Source organism: Xyrauchen texanus, chromosome 3, assembly GCF_025860055.1.
Source record: "Xyrauchen texanus isolate HMW12.3.18 chromosome 3, RBS_HiC_50CHRs, whole genome shotgun sequence".
NCBI classification, from domain to species: Eukaryota; Metazoa; Chordata; class Actinopteri; order Cypriniformes; family Catostomidae; genus Xyrauchen; species Xyrauchen texanus.
Genome location: NC_068278.1, coordinates 7,334,320 through 7,358,195, shown reverse-complemented (window position 1 = coordinate 7,358,195; position 23,876 = coordinate 7,334,320). Strand labels below are relative to the sequence as shown.

The 23,876-nt window shown below is 41.0% G+C and overlaps 1 protein-coding gene across 1 annotated transcript; it reads left to right on the top strand.

Annotated features, from left to right (window-relative positions):
* Positions 1 to 246: 246 nt before the first annotated feature.
* Positions 247 to 23,210, top strand: LOC127625301 (cytochrome P450 2J4-like). Its single transcript, XM_052100509.1, has 9 exons — positions 247 to 456; positions 11,214 to 11,376; positions 13,426 to 13,575; positions 14,337 to 14,497; positions 14,605 to 14,781; positions 15,036 to 15,177; positions 18,054 to 18,241; positions 18,651 to 18,792; positions 22,659 to 23,210. The coding sequence occupies exons 1-9, from the start codon at positions 277 to 279 to the stop codon at positions 22,835 to 22,837; spliced, it is 1,482 nt and encodes a 493-aa protein (XP_051956469.1). The 5' UTR covers positions 247 to 276; the 3' UTR covers positions 22,838 to 23,210.
* The last annotated feature ends 666 nt before the right edge of the window (positions 23,211 to 23,876 follow it).

Below are 23,876 nucleotides of genomic sequence, written 5' to 3'. Positions count from 1 at the left end.
ACTACACAGTTATTTCATAAGTTTCAAGTAAGAATGCATTGTCGTGTCAGATTCGAGTCACTAAATCAATATATCCCCAAAAGTTCGTAGATATCTGCGGGAATGCAAATATGAGAGCACGCAGAACTCTCTCGCGAAAATGTTCCTCAGGGGGAATAATATATAATTTTATTTTCTCCTACGAACTCATTTTCCCATCACCATGTCCACTCAGGGACTCCGTTAAGTGGACTTTGGAAACAAGCTGTTCCGTGCAGCTAGCTCTCTTACTCCGTCATGCTGTTATCATTACTGAATGCATTAGATGTTAAGAGCTTTTTGAGCTTTCTTTTCATATCGTTACTAATTTTTGACATATGGAAGAATAAGAATGCGCCCAACTTTCCACCAGGACCATGGGGCTTTCCTTTCCTTGGCAACGTTTTCTTTGGTTTCAACTATCGTGCAATCGATAAGGTACACTATCAAAAATGCTACTTTTATTTATATGAAAGAAGAACTAATTAATTGTAAAGGCTTTGGAGCGTGCGTTAATGTTGTACATTTAATAATATTAATACTATATATATATATATCTATAATATTTCCTACATTCAGCGAGTCTAAAAGCACTTTAGTTCGGTGAAGTTGGACATATATTCACATATTCGAACTTCTAGGATCAAATAACTCGTGAGCGAAACGTTGGTAAGTTAGACAAAGAGCTAAAACCTAATTATCATCAAAACGAGCCGTCGTACGAGCTGGACAAATATCAATGAAGTCGGCTGTGAAATGAGTGTGCAGCAGTGTTGCCAACTATTTTCAATGGAAAGTAGCTAAAGCCTATGGAATGATATTCCGGACATTATTCAAAAGGAATTGCAAATTGTATTTGCATTTGCGTTTTCAATTTGTGGACGCATAAAATGTGACATAATCCAAACGCAATTGCAAATCGCGCATTACGGTTTGCATTTTCGTTTAAGCGAACGCACAGTGACTGCCAGATTTCAAATGGAAAAGCAAAGTCCATTTGCAACTGTGTTTCCCATATCTTACGAGTTTTGGCCCTGTCATATTTAAATAGCAATTTCAATTACCACGTCTGCTTTTTCACTTTCTCAGCGTCGCGTATGTAGCCAGCCAAAACTCAAATGGAATACTAATTTTTTTTTTATTATTATTATTATTTTTTATTGCATTATTAACAAACAGAACAAGACGATGCATACAAGAAATATAAACAGTCTTTCAAAACAAAAGAGAAATTATGGTTCAGAATACATTAAGAGAGGAAATGTGAAAGAAATTTAAATATATTCAACAATAGTCTAAAAAGAAAAGAGAGTAAGAGAAGAAAGAAAAAAAAAGAAGAAGAGGGCACAAAAGAAAAAAACATTAAGAGAGAATATTAAACATGGCACTAATTCTGGATGTTTTCATTGCTTTCTTGTTAACAGAAGTTGAAATTGTATTTAAATTCATCTTCAATTCTTCTTTGAAAAAGCTAAAGTGGGGTTTACTTTTTATATATTTACATTTATGGATTTGAAACTTTCCAATGTATAAAAGAAGGTTTATACAAAAACATGCATTAATTAGATTCTTGTCTTTAACATAAAATCCAAAAAGAATGTGTCTATATGATAAAGAAAAGTTACATAAAACCTTTTGGACAATCAGAGCATCAATATTGTTCCAGAAAGACCGAGTAAAAAGACATTCCCAAAACAAATGATCAACAGTTTCAGAGGAGGCTTTACAAAAAGAGCAGGAAGTATCAATATCATTTCTAAATTTCTTTAAAAAGTATTTAACTGGATAAAATCTATGAATAATTTTATAGGATATTTCTTTAACTTTATTAGTTAGAAAGAATTTCTGAGGAAGTGACCAAACATATGACCATTTAATATCATCAAAAAGGTTATTCCAATAAGAAATGGAGGAAGGAATTGAAGTAACAGGGTCCAAAAATAATGACCTAATTTTATAATTGGATTTATGTATTGAAAAACAAATAGAACCAACCACAGTAGATTCAGGGCTAGGGGAGAAACAGAAGTCACTGTAGCACTATTATTGTTTCTAAACAGCATACAGATTTCCAAAGAGATGGCCTTGAAAACTATATTAAATTCTTTACTAGATACTGGGAATTGGTATCCTGAAACAAAATCGGAATAATTAAATAAATTACCTTCACTATCAAATAGCTGGTTTACTAATATCACCCCATTATTGAACCAGTTTTCAAGAAATAAAGATTTCCTCTTATGAAGAATATTACAGTTGTTCCAAATTAAAAAATTGTGTGGCGAGAAATTATGCTTGTAAATAAGTTTCCAAGCCATAAGCATCTGCTGATGATAATTGGAAAGTTTGACAGGAAGTTTACTAATTGAATAATTGCACATTAAAAGAAAATGTATACCTCCTAATTGAGAAAAAATATATCTTGGGATTATACTCCAAATAGAAGATTGATTGTGAAGGAAACGTTTAAGCCAATTAATTTTTAAGGTATTGTTAAGAGAATCAAAATCAATGAAATTTAAGCCACCTTTATTATAAGAATTCAAAATAACTGATTTTCTATTACTCAAATGGAATACTAATTCCCTTAGTATTTCCATTTCCGATGCCTTACACAGAAACCTGTCAATCAGGGTCAAGGGTGGGATTATGCTATGGGGCGTGTTTGTCTTGGGAAGTGACGTCACTCACAGTCGACGGTCAAGAGGTGATGCCCTGAACAGATGCCGGTTTATCAAATCAAATCAAATCAAATCACTTTATTGTCACACTACCATGTACACAAGAGCAACAGTAGGTGAAATTCTTGTGTGCAGTTCCGAGCAACATGGCAGTCATGACAGTGACGAGACATATACCCATTACAGTAAACAACATACTTACACAACACAATTTACAAATCAAATGTACACATACTTACACAACACAATAATTATATACGATGTACAGTAAACAATACACACAATATACAATACAATAAGTAGGAGTATATGAAATATCTATGAAGTAGTATATTGAGGAGAATATGTTGACAGTCCAGTGTGAGATTATAGATGAATAAAGTGCAGTGCTAATTATTGATCCTGATAGACTGTGAGTGATGTCACTTCCCAAGACAAACACGCCCCATAGCATAATCCCACCCTTGACCCTGATTGACAGGTTTCCGTGTAAGGCATCGGAAATGGAAATACTAAGGGAATTAGTATTCCATTGTTTTGGCTGGCTACATACGCGATGCTGAGAAAGTGAAAAAGCAGACGTGGTAATTGAAATTGCTATTTAAATATGACAGGGCCAAAACTCGTAAGATATGGGAAACACAGTTGCAAATGGACTTTGCTTTTCCATTTGAAATTTGGCAGTCACTGTGCGTTCGCTTAAACGAAAATGCAAACCGTAATGCGCGATTTGCAATTGCGTTTGGATTATGTCACATTTTATGCGTCCACAAATTGAAAACGCAATTGCAAATACAATTTGCAATTCCTTTTGAATTATGTCCGGAATATCATTCCATAAAAGCCTGCTCGAAAAGTAGCTAAATGTCGCCAGATGATGTCATGCGTCATTAGCATATTAATGACGTCATCGCGTCGTATTTGCATTCTGCCTAATTTGTCGGCAATGTAGCCTACTTCAGTTTATAATAACGGTTATCTCCCCTAAACCGTGCTCATACTGTTTTTATATAAGTATATAGCCGAATGTCCAGTAAAACGGTTCTCAATTACATATTTTCTGTTAGATAACGGAACGGAACTTAGCTAACGTTACATGTTTATGAGTTTGAAGAAGGTTTATTGTTGTGTTTGGATAAGTAAAATGTATAGAGTCTGTAAATATACGATCTGAAGTTGGAGAGTTCAGAAACCGAACAGGAATGAACTAAAACTCTGATTAGTAGTGAATATAAGCGCATACCAAGAAAAAACGGTCAAATTAAATGTTTTGAATTAAAACAAAGGAGAAGGCAGCTGCTATGTGATCACTGATTGGTTCCTGCTAACACAGCGTGCACATGCGCAGCTCATTCATGTCTATGTCCGCTGGCTTGCAGTCAACAGAATGTGCTGCTCCTCTCAGCCGCTCACTGAACAGAGCAGACGCAGCGGGGAAGTAAGACCTCACGCTTGCAGTACTGGCGATATTTGGAATTTGGAAAGTTGCTAAGGTTTGTCCAAAAAAAATCGCAAGATTTGTCGCTAGTCGCTTTTTTGAAAAAATGTCACTAAAGGGGTCTGAAAAGTCGCTAAAAATAGCGACAAAGTTGCTAAGTTGGCAACAATGGTGTGCAGGGACCGTCTACAAAGTGCAACACCGAAAAGCTATACTACAAAAATATTCAATAACGTCTCTCTTACAAAGTGTAGTGTCACCAAAATCACTTCACACACCAATGGTCTACAGTTAGTTAGGAACAAAGGCTTTTGCATAAGATTCGGAGAATATATGTCCAACTTTACCGAACTGAGCAAGTTCGCATCTGCTAAATGTTCTGATTTTATATGTACATTTTTACTATAGGCTACATGGCCAATGCTGAATGATTTCAATGGACACGTCTTACGTAAATAGTACCACTGAAGTGAAGTGTCATTTACGTAAAATAAATAAAGTTAACGACTCGGTTACTAACGTAACCTCGGTTCCCTGAGAGGAGGGAATGAGTATTGCGTAAGTAGCTTACGCTATGGGAAAACTCTGTTTCTCGAGAAATATTGAAGTCTTTACGTAAAACGCATTGCAGCTGCACAGCAGACAGCAATGAGCGAGGCAGCTCGTCATTGGCTGTGCTGCGGAAACTTGCTCGAACCAATGGCGGGGCGACTCTGAACATATATAGCCCTAGCCACGCCCATCGCCAAGATGGGCGTGGCTAGGGCTATATATTAGGCGCCCCGTCATGAGAGTTCTTTAGGTTCAATCGACTGAAGCGAACTGACCAAGCACAAGCACGGCAGCTTACGCAATACTCGTTCCCTCCTCTCAGGGAACCGAGGTTACGTTAGTAACCGAGTCGTTCCCTCTCGAGAGGTCTCTCCTATTGCGTAAGTAGCTTACGCTATGGGAACACCATGCAAAACGCCGTGCATGCTGACTTCGCTCTATAAAGCCAGAGGCAGATGCCTGAGCCTTAAAGCAAAGTGATTATTCAACGAGCCGGCCAACAGCGAGCTATATAATGGGATAATACAGAGCGCCTTGCCCCAAGGTGGCACATGGTGGGGCGCTCATTGTAAAAACATAAGCACATATCTTATGTACTGATTTTTTTTTTTTACTTACTGATATGCATAAAAAACCCTCTAAGTCAGTCAGAGACGGACCTTATAAGGGAGGAGATAATGCTCAGCAAATACATACTCCAGTTCATACTACAGTCAGGCTGATAGAATGTTGGAATGCCATGAGGGGACCTGTAGGTTATAAAACCTGATAAATGTCGAAGGCGAGGCCCAGCCTGCCGCTGCACAAATATCTTCAATGGGTATCCCACTCGACCACGCCCACGAGGAGGCCATGCTCCTCGTAGAGTGAGCTCTGACGCCTAAGGGGCATTGAAGGCCCTTGGCTTCATAAGCCAGCGCTATAGCATCCACTATCCAGCGCGATATTCTTTGCTTTGAAACTGCGAGACCTTTAGTGCGGCCGCCAAAGCATACGAATAATTGTTCCGTCTGTCTGAACGGGGCAGAACGTTCCAAATATACTCTGAGCGCCCTTACCGGGCAGAGTAAATTAGCGTCGCTTTCGTCTGCTGGAGACGATAGCGCTGCCAGAGATATAACCTGTACTCTGAAGGGTGTGGAGAGCACTTTAGGAATATACCCGTGCTTTGGCCTAAGGACAACTCTGCAGTCGTTAGGTCCAAATTCCAGGCAAGCAGCGCTTGATGACAGCGCATGCAGGTCGCCCACTCTCTTGACTGAGGCGAGCGCCAGCAAGAGCGCAGTTTTGAGCGAGAGCTGTTTAAGGTGCACGGTTCGGAGAGGTTCGAACGGGGCACTCTTGAGTGCGTCCAGGACCGTGGCCAGGTCCCAGATCGGCACCGAGGGGGGGCGAGGAGGGTTCATCCTCCTAGCGCCTCTTAGGAAACGAATGATTAGGTTGTTTTTCCCTAATGAGCGTCCCTTGTCAGGATTGTGTGACGTCGCTATGGCAGCCACATAGACTTTGAGCGTGGAGGGTGTGTGGCCCGCCTACAGCAGCTCTTGCAAGAAGGCGAGTACACTTGGTATCTTGCACGATTTGGGGTTCAAGCTCTTGGTATCACACCAGTCACTGAACACTTTCCACTTTTGGGCATATAAGCGCCTCGTAGAGGGCGCTCGCGCCTCAGTGATGGTTCTCAACACTCCACTGGGGAGGTTCTCGGGAACCCGTTGAGGGGCCATGCATGAAGGGCCCACAGATCGGGGCGGGGATGAAGAATCATCCCATTGGCCTGCCTGAGGAGGTCCAGCCTCAACGGAATCGGCCATGGGGCAGATTGCATCATCTGCATCAGTTCTGGAAACCACATCTGGTTCTTCCAGAGTGGGGCTACCAGGAGCACTGCACATTTCACTTCCCTGATCCGACTGATGACCTGAGGTAGCATCGCGATCGGGGGAAAAGCATACAAGGGGCGGTTCGGCCAGACTTGGGCGAGCGCGTCCGTGCTTTTTGAGAAGAAAAGAGGGCAGTGCTCATTTTCCCTGGAGGCGAAGAGGTCAACCTCTGCCTCGCCAAAGGTTTGCCATAACCACTGAGCCGTCAAGGGGTGGAGAGACCATTTCCCTGGGAGAACTTTGTCTCTGGACAGCATGTCCGCTCCCTGGTTCAGGACGCCTGGCACATGCGCTGCTCTCAGCGAGCGCAGGTTGTGCTGTGACCATAAGATGAGCTCCCTGGCCATAGAGTGCAGGGAGCTCGACCTGAGTCCACCCTGGCGATTTATATACGATACTACCGTCATGTTGTCCGTTCGGACCAGGACGTGTTCGTTTTTCAGGTACGGAAGCAGGGCTCTGAGAGCCAAGGCGACCGCTTTCATTTCAAGACAGTTTATATGTAGGCACTTTTCCGGGTTTGACCAAAAGCCGGAGACAGGCCTGCCCTCGTAAAGGGCCCCCATCCTATTTTGTCGTGATCATTTTTCTCCGTGTGTTCACGCCCAGACTCACGCCGGTTTGATACCAGTCGACGGCTTTCCAGGGCATCAGGGCTTTTATACAGCCGTGATTCGCTCTGATTAAAAAGTGGCCCGAGCGCCACGCGTGAGTGGGGACACGGCTCTTGAGCCAGCGTTGTAGAGGACGCATGTGCAACAATCCTAGCTGGAGTACAGCTGATGCCGAGGCCATGAGACCGAGCATCCTTTGAAATCATTTGACGGGGGCGTGCGCGCCCGCTCTGAATGATGTTGCAAGGCGCCAAATAGCGAGCGCGCGCTCTGATGAGAGGCGCGCCGTCATCTGCACTGAGTCTAGCACTATTCCCAGAAAAGAGATATTTTGGCTGGGGGATAGCACGCTCTTTGCAAAATTGATTCTCAGACCCAGGCATTCTAGATGGCTGATATCCAAGATCTGTGCGTTGTCAACTGACTCTCTGATTGTGCTATGATTAGCCAATCGTCGAGGTAATTCAGTATTCGCGACTCCCGCTGTCTCAGGGGAAAGTGCTGCGTCCATACATTTACGTGGAATGTACGGGGGCCAATGATAGGCGAATGGTAGTACTGTGTACTGGTATGACTGTCCCTCAGCTGAATCTCAGAAAAGGCCTGTGATGAGGCTGCCATCGGGATGTGAATGTAGCGTCTTTCAAATCCACTGATAGGAACCAATCCCGAGGCTGAACTTGCGCGAGGATATGTTTGGTCGTTAACATTCTGAACGAGCGAATCATTAAAGCTTTGTTCAGATGTCTGAGATCTAGGATGGGGCGGAGGCCGCCGTCCTTTTTCGGGACGAGAAAATAGCGGCTGTAAAATAGTCTACCTTTATAGTATTTCCCGCTTTTACTGGGGAAGTGTTTATAACTGTGGGAACAGTGCTTGTGTGTAGTGGTGCATACATGACAATAGGCACACGATCTACATTTATGGGGCGTCCAGCTGGAGCTGGGGAAGTATTCTGCACTGTTTGGACAGTATTGATATGTGGGAATGCGCACTTTAGTGTGGACATGTGACCCCTTTGTATGGGCCCCACCGGCGAATCGCCTTGTGCTAACACTGAGCTTACAGCTCTCAGAAGCACGGGCGCACGCTGAGCGGCTTTGTTGAGTGCCGAGTGCAGGGGTGCGTGTGAGATTACAGGTACGTGTGCTATCTCCATAATGCTCACAGCATGAGCTGCAGAAATGTTTGAAACTGTATCGACAGTGTTTACGGGTGGGGGTGCATACATTGTAATAGGCACGCGCGCCACTTTCATAAAGCTTCCCGCTCTTAGCGGGGAGTTTCTTGGCTCGCGGCATGAGCCAGAGAACTGTTTGAAACTGTACGGGCAGCGCTTATGGGTGGGGGTGCATATACTGTAGTAGGCACGCGCGCCACTTTCATAAAGCCTCCCGCTCGCGGCGGGGGGTATCTGGCCATGCATCCAGTGTTTGTGTGTAGGGGTGCATGCATGACAGCAGGCACGCGCTACCTTTATAGTATTTCCCGCTTTTACTGGGGACGTGTTTATAATTGTGGGAACAGTGCTTGTGTGTAGTGGTGCATACATGACAATAGGCACACGATCTACATTTATGGGGCGTCCAGCTGGAGCTGGGGAAGTATTCGGCACTGTTTGGACAGTATTGATATGTGGGAATGCGCACTTTAGTGCGGACATGTGACCCCTTAGTGACACAAGCAGAAAATGACTCTTTTTGTGATTCTTGTGTGTCGCCGTTAAAACGGCGTTTGATTGCAGGTGAGCGAGTTCTGTGACTGGCCCATTGACTGCTGTACAGACATTTCCAGCCGCCTGTAAGGGGACTGGGTAATGTTTTAAACGTTTTGGAGAGAGTGGTCCGGCTTTTGCGAGACACGCACTCTCTCTAGTTCGTCGTGAACTTCGGGGAAGAAAGGGGAGGGTCTCTGTCGAGGGGCTTGCCGGCGCCCCTGTAGGAACCACTCGTCCAGCCGGCTGCGGGCGGGTTCTTCCGGAGAAGATCAGTCAAGCCCGAGGTCTTCCACGGCTTTTAGATAGGATGCGGACGATCTCCGAGTCCATGCTGGTGCCCGTGCTCATGTCCGCTAATGTCGACGGCGCGGGGTCGAAGGCCGAGCCCGGCCAGTCGTCGGATGCAGCGTCAATGGAAAGGCTGTCATCCTTTTCACCGTCGTCCCCTGACGCGCCGAACGAGACGAGACCCACCGCTCTGTTGGAGGGTGCTGGTCCGCCTGCGTGAAATGGACTGGCGGCGGGGAGTTCTCGGATAGTGGTGAAGCACGCGGGGACTGGCCCGGCGTGACGTCACTGAAGTCCGCGTGCTCTGGCGGCCTCTGTGAGTGGCGCTTTTTCTTGCGCGGCTCGAACAGAGGGACGGCAGCACGGTGGTAGCAGGCTCCTTCGCGGCGAAGCGGCGGCGAGCGCACAGCTCGGTGAGGCCCAGGGAGTCACATTCGGGGCATCCGCCTCGAGTGAGAGCAGCTTCTGCGTGGTCGGGTCCCAGGCAGCGAGTGCAGATAATGCGACGGTCCCGTCAGGAAGAAGGCCTCTGCAGGCGCAGGTGGAAGGCATTTGGAACAACGCCTCGAAATTGCTCTTTTACTAAAATACAAAAACCGTCGCAGAGGCGAACACTTGCAAAGTAGCTTAGCAAAAGGATATCAGGGTGATGCGCGCCGGATGGCGTAGCAGAAGGCTTTGAAGGCGGCTGAAAGCGCCGGCGTCCTCGTAGCAGTCCTGCTGTAGGCTTGTCGACGGCGGGCGAAAAGACTCCAATAATCCGGAGGATCCAGCGAAGAGAAGGTCTTCGCTGAAGGAGATTAAATCTAAAGAACTCTAATGGCGGGGCGCCTAATATATAGCCCTAGCCACGCCCATCTCGGCCATTGGTCGCGCGTTCAGAATCGCCCCGCCATTGGTTCGAGCAAGTTGCCGCAGCACAGCCAATGACCGAGCTGCCTCGCTCATTGCTGTCTGCTGTGCAGCTGCAATGCGTTTTACATAAAGATTTCAATATTTCTCGAGAAACTGAGTTTTCCCATAGCGTAAGCTACTTACGCAATAGGAGAGACCTCTCGAGAGGGAACTTAAAATTGACAATATAGTTTACGTAGGCCTACGTGTTTCATGATTAATTTTAATTGTATTTAAAACTGTCCCATTTTCCACACTAAATGAACTTGCAGAATTCGGTTCTCATAATACTTTAAAAAAAAATAAACATGAAAGTGTTAGACCGCTTTTATAGTCAACATCGCAAATGATCCATGACCAAGTGTCTCATTTAGCAGCTTGATGTTAGCATGATTTATTGATTTCAGAGTTGAAGAGTTGAAGAGAAAGTTCACACACAAAAAAAATATTTAAATAATATATAACATTTAGGAATATTTTGTGCTCACCTTCATGTTGTCCCAAAACTGTATGCTATGTTATTTGTTGTTCCGTGGAAGTCAAAAGGAGACATTTTGAAGAATCTTTACACAGTTATTTTTCATACAACAATACCCTACTTAATAGTGACACTGTCTGTTAAGATCCAGAAGGGACAAAAAAAAAGACCATAAAAGTAGCCGAACACAAAAGGATAAAAAAATATCACACAGCAATTTTCCATTCTCACTGTGACCTCATCTGTCAAGCTCCCAAAAGGTCAAAAACACTACATAGTCCATACAGCTTTTGCCCTTCTGATAAAGTATGGTAATCTGAAGGGATGCAAATATATATATATATATATATATATATATATATATATATATATAAAGGGATAATATAAAAAATGCAGTAAATAATGACTAAAATTTCAGGCTGTTACTCACACAAAGGTAAAAAATGAAAATTCCACCCACTTCCCCTTAAAAACCTAAGTTTAATTGCTGCTCTAAAGTTTTAGGTAAAACCAGTGTGGCTTTAAAGACCATTTCAACTCATTATTTTACATCTAGTCTTACATGTTTATATTAATTTCATACATGTACTGTAAATATTATAATATGTACACAATCAGCATTTTAAAATGTATTTATTTTGTTCATGCAGGTGACTGAACAATTTGGTAACATATTCAGCCTTAGAGAAGGTTATGACAAGATTGTGTTGGTGTCTGGATACAAATTGGTAAAGGAGGTTTTGGTAACACAAGGGGACTGCTTTCTGGACCGACTCATTTCTCCTCTTTTTACAGAGGTGTTTCAAGGAAATGGTAAATTGCCTACTGTTGACTCTTGTGCAATAGCATGATTAAAGATTACAATCGTACCCAGATCATGTACAGTTGAAGTCAGAAGTTTACATACACCTTAGCCAAATTCATTTAAACTTAAAAAAAAGTTTTTCACAAGTCCTGACATTTAATCTTAGAAAACATTCCCTGTCTTAGGTCAGTTAGGATCACTACTTTACTATTATTCTGACATTTCACATTCTTAAACTAGAGAGAGAATTATTTATTTCAGCTTTTATTTCTTTCATCACATTTCCAGTGGGTAAGAAGTTTACATACACTGTTAGTATTTGGAAGCATTACCTTTAATTTGTTTAACTTGGGTCAAACATTTGTCGAAGCCTTCCACAAGCTTCTCACAATAAGTTTCTGGACTTTTTGCCCATTCCTCCAGACAGAACTGATGTAACTGAGTCAGGTTTGTAGGCCTCCTTGCTCGCACATGCTTTTTCAGTTCTGCCCACAAATTATCTATCGGATTGAGATTAGGGCTTTGTGATGGCCACTGCAATACCTTGACTTGATTGTCCTTAAGCCATTTTACCACAACTTTGGAGGTATGCTTGGGGTCATTGTCCATTTGGAAGACCCATTTGTGAACGAGCTTTAACTTCCTGGCTGATGTCTTGAGATGTTGCTTCAATATATCCACATCATTTTCCTTCCTCATGATGTCATCTATTTTGTGAAGTGCACCAGTCCCTCCTGCAGCAAAGCACCCCCATGCTTCACAGTTGGGATGGTGTTATTCGGCTTGCAAACCTCACCCTTTTTTCCTCCAAACATTGGCCATTATGGCCAAAATGTTTTTTTTTTTGTTTCATCAGACCAGAGAAAATTTCCCCTTGTGCACTTGCAAACTGTAGTCTGGCTTTTTTATGGCGGTTTTGGAGCAGTGGCTTCTTCCTTGCTGAGCAGCATTTCAGATTATGTCAATATAGGACTTGTTTTACTGTGGATATAGATACTTGTCTACCTGTTATCTCCAGCATCTTCACAAGGTCCTTGGCTGTTGTTCTGGAATTGATTTGCACTTTTTGCCACAAATTACGTTCATCTCTAGGAGACAGAATGTGTCTCCTTCCTGAGCTGTATGATGGCTGTGTTTATTTTAAATGGCACCGCAGTGTGACAGATGGAAGTAAAAACATTCCATGTAGTCTCTTAAAGGGATAGTTCACCATAAAATAAAAATTCTCTCATCATTTACTCATACTCATGCAATCTCAGATGTGTATGACTTTCTATCTTCTGCAGAACACAAACAAAGATTTTTTGGATAATATCTCAGGTCAATACAGTGCAAGTGAAAAAAGCACATAAAAGGCAGAATAAAAGTAATCCAGATGACTCCAGTGGTTCAATCCATGTTTTCAGAAGTGATGTAATAGGTGTGGGAAAGAAATAGATCAATATTTTCCTTTTAAGTCCTTTTTAACTTTAAATCTCCACTTTCACTTCCACATTCTTCTTCTTTTGTTTTTTGGTGATTCACATTGTTCGTGCATATTCCCACCTATTGGTTGGAGCTGGTTAAAAAATGAAATCTGTTTCTCACCCACACCTGTCAAATTGCTTCTGAAGATATAGATTTAACCACTGCAGTCATATGGATTACTTTTATGCTGCCTTTGTGTTCTTTTTGGACTTTCAGATATCTGGTCACCATTCACTTGCATTGTGTGGACCTACAGAGCTGAAATATTCTTCTATAAACCTTAATTTGGGTTCTGCAGAATAAATAAAGTCATACACATCTGTGATGGCATGACGGCGAGTAACTGATGAAAGAATTTTCATTTTTGGGTGAACTATCCCTTTAATTAACAGCGTTAAATAAGCTACATGCATAATAATTATAGAATCATTTGCAAAATCATTTAAAATATTTTTAGATATAGCATGTCAACTTACCAAATACACTTTCGAAAGTAAATGTTTCTAATAAACCTTGAAAAGGAATTAAGAGGCTACATGTCATTTAGTTAACTTATTGATTAATATATAACCTGTTTATAAACTTTACAGGCATTTCTCTAAGCAATGGATACAGGTGGAGGAAGCAGCGCCACTTTACTGCCTCTCACCTGAAGACCTTTTCAGAGGGCAAAAAAGATATGGAGTTTCACATTCAACAAGAATGCAAATTCCTGTGTGAGGCCTTTGAGCAAGAGCAAGGTATGGTGCTGTATTTGCCCATTTCCTGTATTGAATTTTGATGTGGTATTTAAATCGAACAAGTGAACAAATAAAACTTTGTCAGATAAGATTTTACTTATTTCTGGGACTGTGTTAACGCAACCGCCCAGTTAGTTTCCTGTGTTTCTTGAAGACCCAATAAAAGGGCACGACATGCACCGTTTTCTTTCCTGTATTATCATGCTTTTTTTTAATCATTTTATTTATTTGTGCTGCTAACGTTCAACTTAGTGCTTCGGGAAACCCAACCAATGAAGTATTTTCAAACCTAATAAAAAAAAAAATTCAAGTTGTCAATACAAATTCTGAAATTTCATTATGCTATGATTAAAGGAAATTGAGATCAGAAAAGAAGTTGAACTATCAGTCACCTTTGTGAACAACAATTGCAAAGCTCTGTAACCTTAATTTTAATTTTGATAAACCTCTGGACTAGCACACCGAGGGAGGAAAAAACTAAATTATCTGCTAAAGTTTTGCCAAAGAGTAAACAAGCAGGTCATGCTGTGAAAACATTAAAAGGACCAGTCATATTCGACTTCTTTTGTTCGCACCCATCCTTATACAAGAGCAGATCACATAAACTGTGCTTTGCCATTTTTTTCTTAGCACTTTTCAATGCTAATGTGATCTTTTTCAACCATTCAGATTTTGGCCCTGATTAACTGAATTATTTGAAAAAAATATTAAAATAGAATTATTCATTATCTACTTATATTAACAATATTATCAATTGACAGGAAGACCTTTCAATCCCCGTGACATCATAAACAATGCCACAGCTAATGTAATTGGATCTTTTGTGTTTGGGAAGCGTCTTGACTTCAATGGCACTGACTTCCAGAACCTTCTACATGAAAATTCAGAGTCCGCTCTCTTGAACAATATTCCAGTGATTCAGGTAATTTCTTTTCACTTTTCTGACTATGAAATCTGGATTTTGCTTATGAAGTTTACATGTAGCTTACCAATTCTTGGCTGGAAAGATACCTTTTAACTTATCTTTAGCTTTACAGGGCATTTCCTTGGCTTGTTAAACGTTTCCACGGATCACATGAGACAATTTTATCAAGCTATACAAAATTAACATCTTTCATTAAAAAACGAATTGAGAAACAAAAGAAAGATTGGGATCCTTTTGATCACCGTGACTTCATAGATGCCTACATCGGCGAAATAGATAAGGTAAGATATGAATTATTATTTCTTGCTTTCTATAGTACTTTGTAGTTGGGTACTTTTTCATTTCAGGGTTTTAACACCAACATAATAATGCTACTGCAACCCATTTTACTTCCATAGTGTGACATATTTCCTAGAAAACAAGTACAATTGTAGGTCAACATTTTATCCTTGAGGAACTGATTGTGAAAAGTAGACATTACATAACAGATTGGATCTAGGGGGTCCAGTGTTTTCTAATCCATTATTTATTTTAGAGACGCAAGGATACAGAGGCAGCTTTCACAGTGGATAACCTTGCCTTTATCACCGTGGATCTGTTTAAGTCTGGGACGCAGACCATGACGGACATCCTACAATGGTCTTTACGTCTGATGATTAAGTACCCCAAAGTCCAAAGTAAGTAAACTTGAAGAAATCTATTCAATAAATGTAACATATGACAGTACATGACACAGTATATGAATAGACTTAATATACAGTTGAAGTCAGAAGTTTACATATACTTAGGTTGAAGTAATTAAAACACATTTTTTAACCACTCCACATATTTAGTACTAGCAAACTATAGTTTTGTTAAGTCATTTAGGACATCTACTTTGTGCATGAAATGAGTAATTTTTCCAACAATTGTTTACAGACAGATTGTTTCACTTTTAATTGACTATATCACAATTCCAGTGGGTCAGACGTTTACATACACTAAGTTAACTGAGCCTTTAAGTAGATTGGAAAATTTCAGAAAATTATGTCAAGAATTTTGACAATTAGCTTCTGATAGGAGGTGTATTGAATTGGAGGTGTACCTGTTTATGTATTTTAAGGCCTACCTTCAAATTCAATGCCTCTTTGCTCGACATCATGGGAAAATAAAAAGAAATCAGCAAAGACCTCATAAAAAAAATTGTGGACCTCCACAAGTCTGGTTCATCCTTGGGAGCAATTTCCAAATACCTGAAGGTTTCTGTAACGAGTGGTTGCTGAGATGAGACAGGAGATGCTGGATCTAAATACAGGCTTTTAATGAAGATGATAATAGTGAAACAAACAAACATGAACTCATAAAGCAACAAACAAGAACTGACAAAGAAATGCAAAACTAGAGGGCTTATATATATATAAACACACACAAGGGCTAACTAGGAAATGAAAAACAGGTGAGAACAAAGGGGAACAGATGGCAGTGATGAGGGCAGTGCATGATGTGAAACGTAGTCCAGGGAGAAACTCTTCAAAATAAGAGTCTTGGAAACATGTGGAAGACAGACTGTAACATAACCCCCCTTTAAGGGGTGACTCCTGGTGCCCCAAGATGGCTGAGGAGGGCAGGAAGATACAGGTGAGGAAGGGGACCCGGAAAATGACCAGGTGGCCAGCGAGTAGACTCCAGGATAAGGATTGGTGGGGGCAGGGACTAGGTCTGGGAGGCGGCCACAGGGCTGACACTGGATGAGACGTCTCTGGAGGAGTGGGCGGAACTGCTGGGGGAGTCGTCTCTGGAGAAGTGGGCGGAACCGCTGGAGGAGTCGTCTCTGGAGAAGCGGGCGGAACCACTGGAGTCATCATCGCTGGGTGTGCGGGTAGAGCCGCTGAAGGAGGAGTCTCTGGGGGACCGGGTGGAGTCGTGGAAGACTCTGAAGGCGGAGACAGGAGGGCTCAACGAAGGCAGGCGGAGCCAGGAGAGGCTCAACGAAGGTAGGTGGAGCCAGGAGAGGCTTGAGGGGCGGAGCTATGGGAGGCTCGAGGGGCGAGGCCATTGAAGGCGGAACCGTGGGATGCTTGAGGGGCAAGGCCATGGAAGGCAGAGCTGTGGGAGGCTTGAGGGGCGAGACCATGGAAGGCGGAGTCGTGGGAGTCTCGAGGGGCGAGGCCATGGAAGGCGGTGCCATTGGAGGATCGACAAGAGCTGGCAGCGACTGGGAACAGACCTCTGTGGTCATGAGCACTGGCAGCGACTGGGGAACGACGTCCGTGGTTGTAAGCATGGGCAGAGACTGGGGAGAAAGTGACCTTTTCATTGGGCGTGGCATGGGCGCTTGCTCATTGGCCGTGGCAGGCTTGCTGGCCATAGCGGGCTTGGAGCAAGGAGCCGAAGAGACAGGTTTTTGCCTGGGGTTCCTGCCATAATCCACTGTGTAATGTGAAAAGCAAAGTTCCAGAGACTTCTCCACATATTCACAGAGTGTCCAGTGAGGATCAGCCAGATTCATCAGTTCCTTCAGTGCACTATTCAGACCTGTCTGGAAGAAAACCACCAGAGAGTGGTCTGGATAGTGCACTAAATTCACTAGTTCCAAAAACTCACAGATGTGATCCTCAACTGGACAGCCCCCTTGCTTAGGAAGCAGAATTCTGACTGCAACTAGATCCATGTGTGTCAGAATGGTTGCTGAAATGAGACGGGAGATGCTGGATCTAAATCCAAGCTTTTAGTGAAGCAAACAAACATGAAGCAACGAACAAGAACTGACAAAGAAATGCAAAACTAGAGGGTATATATACACACACAGGGGCTAACGAGGGAATGGAAAACAGGTGAGAACAATGGGGAACAGATGGCAGTGATGAGGGCAGAGCATGATGGGAAATGTAGTCCGGGGAAACATTTAAAAATAAGTCCTAGGAAACACGATGGAGACCGACTGTGACAGTACCACATTCATCTGTTCAAACAGTAGTACGCAAGTATAAACACCATGGGTTCACGCAGCCATCATTCCGCTCAGGAAGGAGACGCATTCTGTCTGCTAGAGATGAACATAGTTTGGTTCGTAAAGTACAAATTAATCCCAGAACTACAGCAAAGGACCTTGTGAAGATGCTTGAGGAAATGTTTATATACAGCCAAAATAAAACTAGTCCTATATCAACATAATCTGAAAAGCTGCTCGGCAAAGAAAAAGCCAGTGCTCCAAAACCGCCAAAAAAAAAAGCCAGACTACAGTTTGCAAGTGCACATGGGACAAAGATCTAACATTTTGACAAACTAAGTGTATGTAAACTTGTGACCTACAGGGAATGTGAAGAAAAAAAAGCTGAAATAAATTATCCTCTCTACTATTATTCTGACATTTCATATTCTTAAACTAAAGTAGTGAGCCTAACTGACCTAAGACAGGGAATGTTTTCTATGATTAAATGTCAGGAATTGTGAAAAACTGAGTTTAAATGTATTTGGCTAAGGTGTATGTAGACTTCTGACTTCAATTGGATGGTCAAAACATATTGTCTTGTTGTTAACCGAGCCTATAAAAGTGATTGTTTTAATTTTTCAGAGAAAGTCCAAGATGAGATTGATTATGTAATCGGAAAGTTGCGGCATCCATGTTTGGCCGACAGAGGCAGCATGCCTTACACTAACGCCGTTATTCATGAAATTCAGAGAGTGGGCAATATCTTACCTCTAATTGTGCCCCGTCTGACTAGTCGAGACACTACGCTTTCTGGATACATCATCCCTAAAGTAAGAAAAAAGACACTTAAGAGCTTATTGGACAGTATCTGTCATTTAACTATACAAATGAAATGGCTCCACTTGAGCTCTATAGGCAAACAAGAGGCCTTTTGAGTTAGAAGACTTTTGAGCATTGTTGAAGTGATGTAGAGTAGGTATACATTTGTAATGCTTGAGGTCAATTTTCTTAAGTCAACTAACATTCTCTGACCCTTAGAATTAAACATTTGTTGTTTACTGTGCAACTGTGATTTCTAGGCCACATCTTGTAGATCTTAAGTTAATACTTGCCACTGTTTTAGACAAAAACTGCAAAATCACCTACTAAATAATAATCAACTTTAGCATAGCATTATGTTAAGTAACGTAAATGTATGTACAGTAATAATATAAAAAATTATATATTTCTTTTCACAAGGGCACACTTGTCATGTGTAGTCTCTCTTCTGTGCTGAAGGATTCATCACATTGGGAAAAGCCAAATCAGTTTTATCCTGAACACTTCCTGGATGACCAAAGGCATTTTATGAAACGGGAAGCATTTTATCCATTTTCAGCAGGTAATTTAAAATCTTGGTTCTTAATGGCCCAAGTCAAAAGATCACACTCTCAAAGCCTGATGATATTCTTGATATGGCTCGGGTCCCTTCTACAATGTACTTGTCAGTCTATGAGGTATTTGTCTCCTCTCGGATCACTTAGAAACGTAATTAGCACACTCCTTTTCAATAAGCTGCACAATTTGATGTATCAATCACACCTACAGCACAGTTTCGAATCGGACTCAAGACAAAGTCGAGTGCGAGTCTAATTGAATCTGTCAAAATTGTAACTGTAAACTCAACACAAAGTCATTACATCAATGGTTTACTCTTATTTTAACCTTCAAAAGTAGGAAAAGCAATGTGTCAAATGTTGCAAAAGCATACCTCTGATGCATTTCGTATTAATATCTACAGTATTTAGAAAAGAGTACACCTGCTTTATAGTAAATTCAACCAGGGATCTTATAGTTTCAAATTAAAGTATTTTTTATTACTATTTCATTATCAATTTGTCCTTTCAATGTATGTTTTTGTTTTATGTCTATCTGCTGGAGTTTCGAAAAATACAAACAAATGATATAACATCGTAGTTTCTAACTCGCTGAGAATTTTGATTGCAAATGGCACGTCGTAAAGCTGTTTACATGCATGTTGTTTGCTGAAACGGTTTATGACCTTACCACATTTAATGAACACCGTTTAAAGGCATTTACATGACCTAGCACGTTATCAAGGGTGTATTCCTAAAGGAATATTCTGGGCTCAATACAAGTTAGGCTCAATCTACAGCATTTGTGGAAATCGGCACCTTGTGGGTGGTTTTGCTCAGGGGTGTTCGTGCACCGAAACCCCTGCATCTTGCAGCGAGTGCAATTTTACCTATTGTCGGGTCCTGTGCGAACCTGCCTTTTATAGTATGTTGGCTACATGCCTTTCCGTTTTCTCCAAGTATTAAGCCCTCATGTTTGCCAATGTCAAGTATTGTTGAGTATATAATTCAAGCCAAGTCATGACAAGTCAAGTTTAGTCAAGTTGTTCATGTTTATGTTTGTTCTCACTTTTGGAATCATGCTTGGGATATTCATCATGTGAATAAACTGCACTTGGGTTTTTCACACTTCATCGTCATTGTCTCTTCGTCTACCCGTTGCAAGCCAAAAATATTTTTTTCAGAAATAAATTGGGCTTCTCGTTGCACAATAGTCTTATATCATATATATACACTCACCTAAAGGATTATTAGGAACACCATACTAATACTGTGTTTGACCCCCTTTCGCCTTCAGAACTGCCTTAATTCTACGTGGCATTGATTCAACAAGGTGCTGAAAGCATTCTTTAGAAATGTTGGCCCATATTGATAGTATAGTATCTTGCAGTTGATGGAGATTTGTGGGATGCACATCCAGGGCATGAAGCTCCCGTTCAACCACATCCCAAAGATGCTCTATTGGGTTGAGATCTGGTGACTGTGGGGGCCATTTTAGTACAGTGAACTCATTGTCATGTTAAAGAAACCAATTTGAAATGATTCGAGCTTTGTGACATGGTGCATTATCCTGCTGGAAGTAGCCATCAGAGGATTGGTACATGGTGGCCATAAAGGGATGGACATGGTCAGAAACAATGCTCAGGTAGGCCGTGGCATTTAAACGATGCCCAATTGGCACTAAGGGGCCTAAAGTGTGCCAAGAAAACATCCCCCACACCATTACACCACCACCACCAGCCTGCACAGTGGTAACAAGGCATGATGGATCCATGTTCTCATTCTGTTTACGTCAAATTCTGACTCTACCATCTGAATGTCTCAACAGAAATCGAGACTCATCAGACCAGGCAACATTTTTCCAGTCTTCAACTGTCCAATTTTGGTGAGCTCTTGCAAATTGTAGCCTCTTTTTCCGATTTGTAGTGGAGATGAGTGGTACCCGGTGGGGTCTTCTGCTGTTGTAGCCCATCCGCCTCAAGGTTGTGCGTGTTGTGGCTTCACAAATGCTTTGCTGCATACCTCGGTTGTAACGAGTGGTTATTTCAGGCAAAGTTGCTCTTCTATCAGCTTGAATCAGTCGGCCCATTCTCCTCTGACCTCTAGCATCAAAAAGGCATTTTCGCCCACAGGACTGCCACATACTGGATGTTTTTCCCATTTCACACCATTCTTTGTAAATCCTAGAAATGGTTGTGCGTGAAAATCCCAGTAACTGAGCAGATCGTGAAATACTCAGACCGGCCCGTCTGGCACCAACAACCATGCCACGCTCAAAATTGCTTAAATCACCTTTCTTTCCCATTCTGACATTCAGTTTGGAGTTCAGGAGATTGTCTTGACCAGGACCACACCCCTAAATGCATTGAAGCAACTGCCATGTGATTGGTTGATTAGATAATTGCATTAATGAGAAATTGAACAGGTGTTCCTAATAATCCTTTAGGTAAGTGTACATATATATATATATATATATATAGTCCTTATATATAGTCAAATATATTTCTCAACACAACTTTAATAAAGTGTAAGTGGCAGGGTAAATTAAAGAGGGCACATTCCAAAATTAGAAACATTAATTTATTTTCTACACCGAGAGCCAGCGCCACAGTGCATAAGTTGCATAGATTTCCATTCAATTCAACCCAAATCATTATCAAAGAACAAAGATTTTTTTACTCTAGTATAACTGGAGTAGTATCTTTCATAGAGCCTACACAATGTATTTTTAGTTACAAGTTTGTCATTTTGTGTTTTGAAAGCTTGAATGAAAGACCTATTCAATGCTACATACAGAGAAATTGCAAAATAAACATTGCCATTTCTATTCGTTCAGTTTGCGCAGTTACACCAACCTGCAAACTCATCAACGTCACTTTGTTCATTCTTGAAGAAGTACCAAAACTTTCGTAACTTTGGACTAAAATCTCCTGTGCCACATCAGCTCATCCTATGTGTGTGTGTGAGATAAATATTATATCGCCCTCTTGTGGTCTTCATACTTACTACGCCAGGCTGTTAAACAGAGGCCAACAGTATTGGAAAGCATGAAAATTGGTCTTCTAATTTAAATGTCGGCTAATTTTAATATATCAATCCCTCAAAAATATATAGATAAAATGATGTGCCGATCAATAATAGATATATTGATATTTTATGACATCCCTAATTTCTTGTTTTTGTTATTTTATTTTTGTTTAAATTTGTTTTTCTTTTTCTTACTTTTTCAATGCATCACAAAAGCCAAAGATTTCCAGAGTCCCAAAGGCTCAAGTCCAAGTCAAGTCCATGTAAAAATGCTTCCAAGTCCAGGTCCATTAAAAGTTGAACTCGAGAGCGGACTCAAGTCAGAGTGCAAACTTGACTACCACGACATTGTCGACATTACAACTCAAGGTTCTACTCAGAGCTGTTCATGTCCACAGACTCAGAAATTATTTGTTTCTATGGTAATGCTCATAACACCAAAATTGATCCATGTGCAGCTTTATTGTTGATGTAATCTTTAATCACTACATTCATTCAATAAATGAACAAACAGTAAAAAAAGACACTGTTGTAAAATATTTTTAATTCAAATCAGCAAAAATTAAAGGCAGTACCAAGGGAGTACTACTATGATGTATTAATACTTCAAAATTGGATAATTGGAGGATAACATTTGCGTGATTGTCATGAAAATGATCTCACAATGTAAACATTTGAATGGCCCTAAAATAGGCTTCTTTTTTCAAATGTAAAATATAATTTATTCATTTATTTGCTTGGAGCAGGACAGTTTTGTGAATAAAAAGTTATTTTCTTACTAACTGTAATCTTGTTGTGAAGAGCAGAGTTTCTAAAGTTTTCTATAAAGTATTATGTGTATGTATCCTACCTTTAAATTCCCCAGGGAAAAGAGCATGTCTGGGTGAGCAACTGGCACGGAACGCACTCTTCCTGTTCTTTACTTCCCTGCTTCAGAGGTTTTCTTTCTCGCCTCCGGAAGGACTAGAAGAACCTTGCTTTGAGCCCCAAGAAGCAGTCAACGTGTCCCCTAAACCCTTCCAGATATGTGGGACATTACGTTGATAAAAGCAGTGGGTCACAACTGGACTCATAATAACTGGAAGTCTGTCTGATTTTGTGCTAATTCCTAAGATGCAGTCAAAATGAACATTAGCCGCTAATGCTTAGATGAGTTAATACTGTATATATGCATTAGCTTTCATTTGAGTGAATTTGACTTCATTTAAAAGATCCTGTGCAAAAATACTAATTTAATGGGAAAGGTTATAAAAGCTTTAGATACTAAATAATAATATAGTAAACAATACTGTATAATAGTGTTTATGATAGAACTGTATTATTATGATGTCAGTATATTAAAAAGATGTTATTACAATTGAAGTATAATGCTATGAATTAGTATGTAGTTGTTGTGATGTAACAAACGTTCTGTAAGTTCCTGAAGAATAAAATTATGTTTTTGGGATCTGATGTTTTGGTCTCTTGTCTTTATTTATTTTAAAGTTTTTTCCTCTATATTAATAAATCACAACCAAATCTGCATTGTTTTGTGTGACTTTTATTATTATTATTATTATTATTATTTAAAACTATGACAAAAATGTCTCATTTCTGGCATTTTTTGTTTTTAGACTTAAGTTATTGTGGTGCACACAATAATGCATTTGAAGTAATATCATTAACTTTTTTGAGGAACATGATGAAGAGTTCAAGGTGTTCCCCAGATCTCAATCCAACAAGGCCGATGTGTGGAGGCCCCACCTCACATATTACAGGACTTGAAGGATCTGCTGCTAATGTCTTGGTGCTAGTCAGGTACTGCAGGACACCTTCACGGGTCTCGTAGAGTCAATGCCTGGAGGGGTCAGAGCTGTTTTGGCAGCACGTGGAGGACCAACCGCATATTTGGTAGGTGGTCATAATGTTTTGGCTCATTAGTGTACGTCAACTTGTATTAGTTTTTGTTCATTTTAAATGTTTTCAATTGATTACAGCCATTTAAGTCCATCTCACTTGCTTTAAATAAATTAGATTATATCATATAGGCCTATTGGCATCAGCCAACCTGCTATAACTGCATTGGCCTCGACCATTTAAAAAA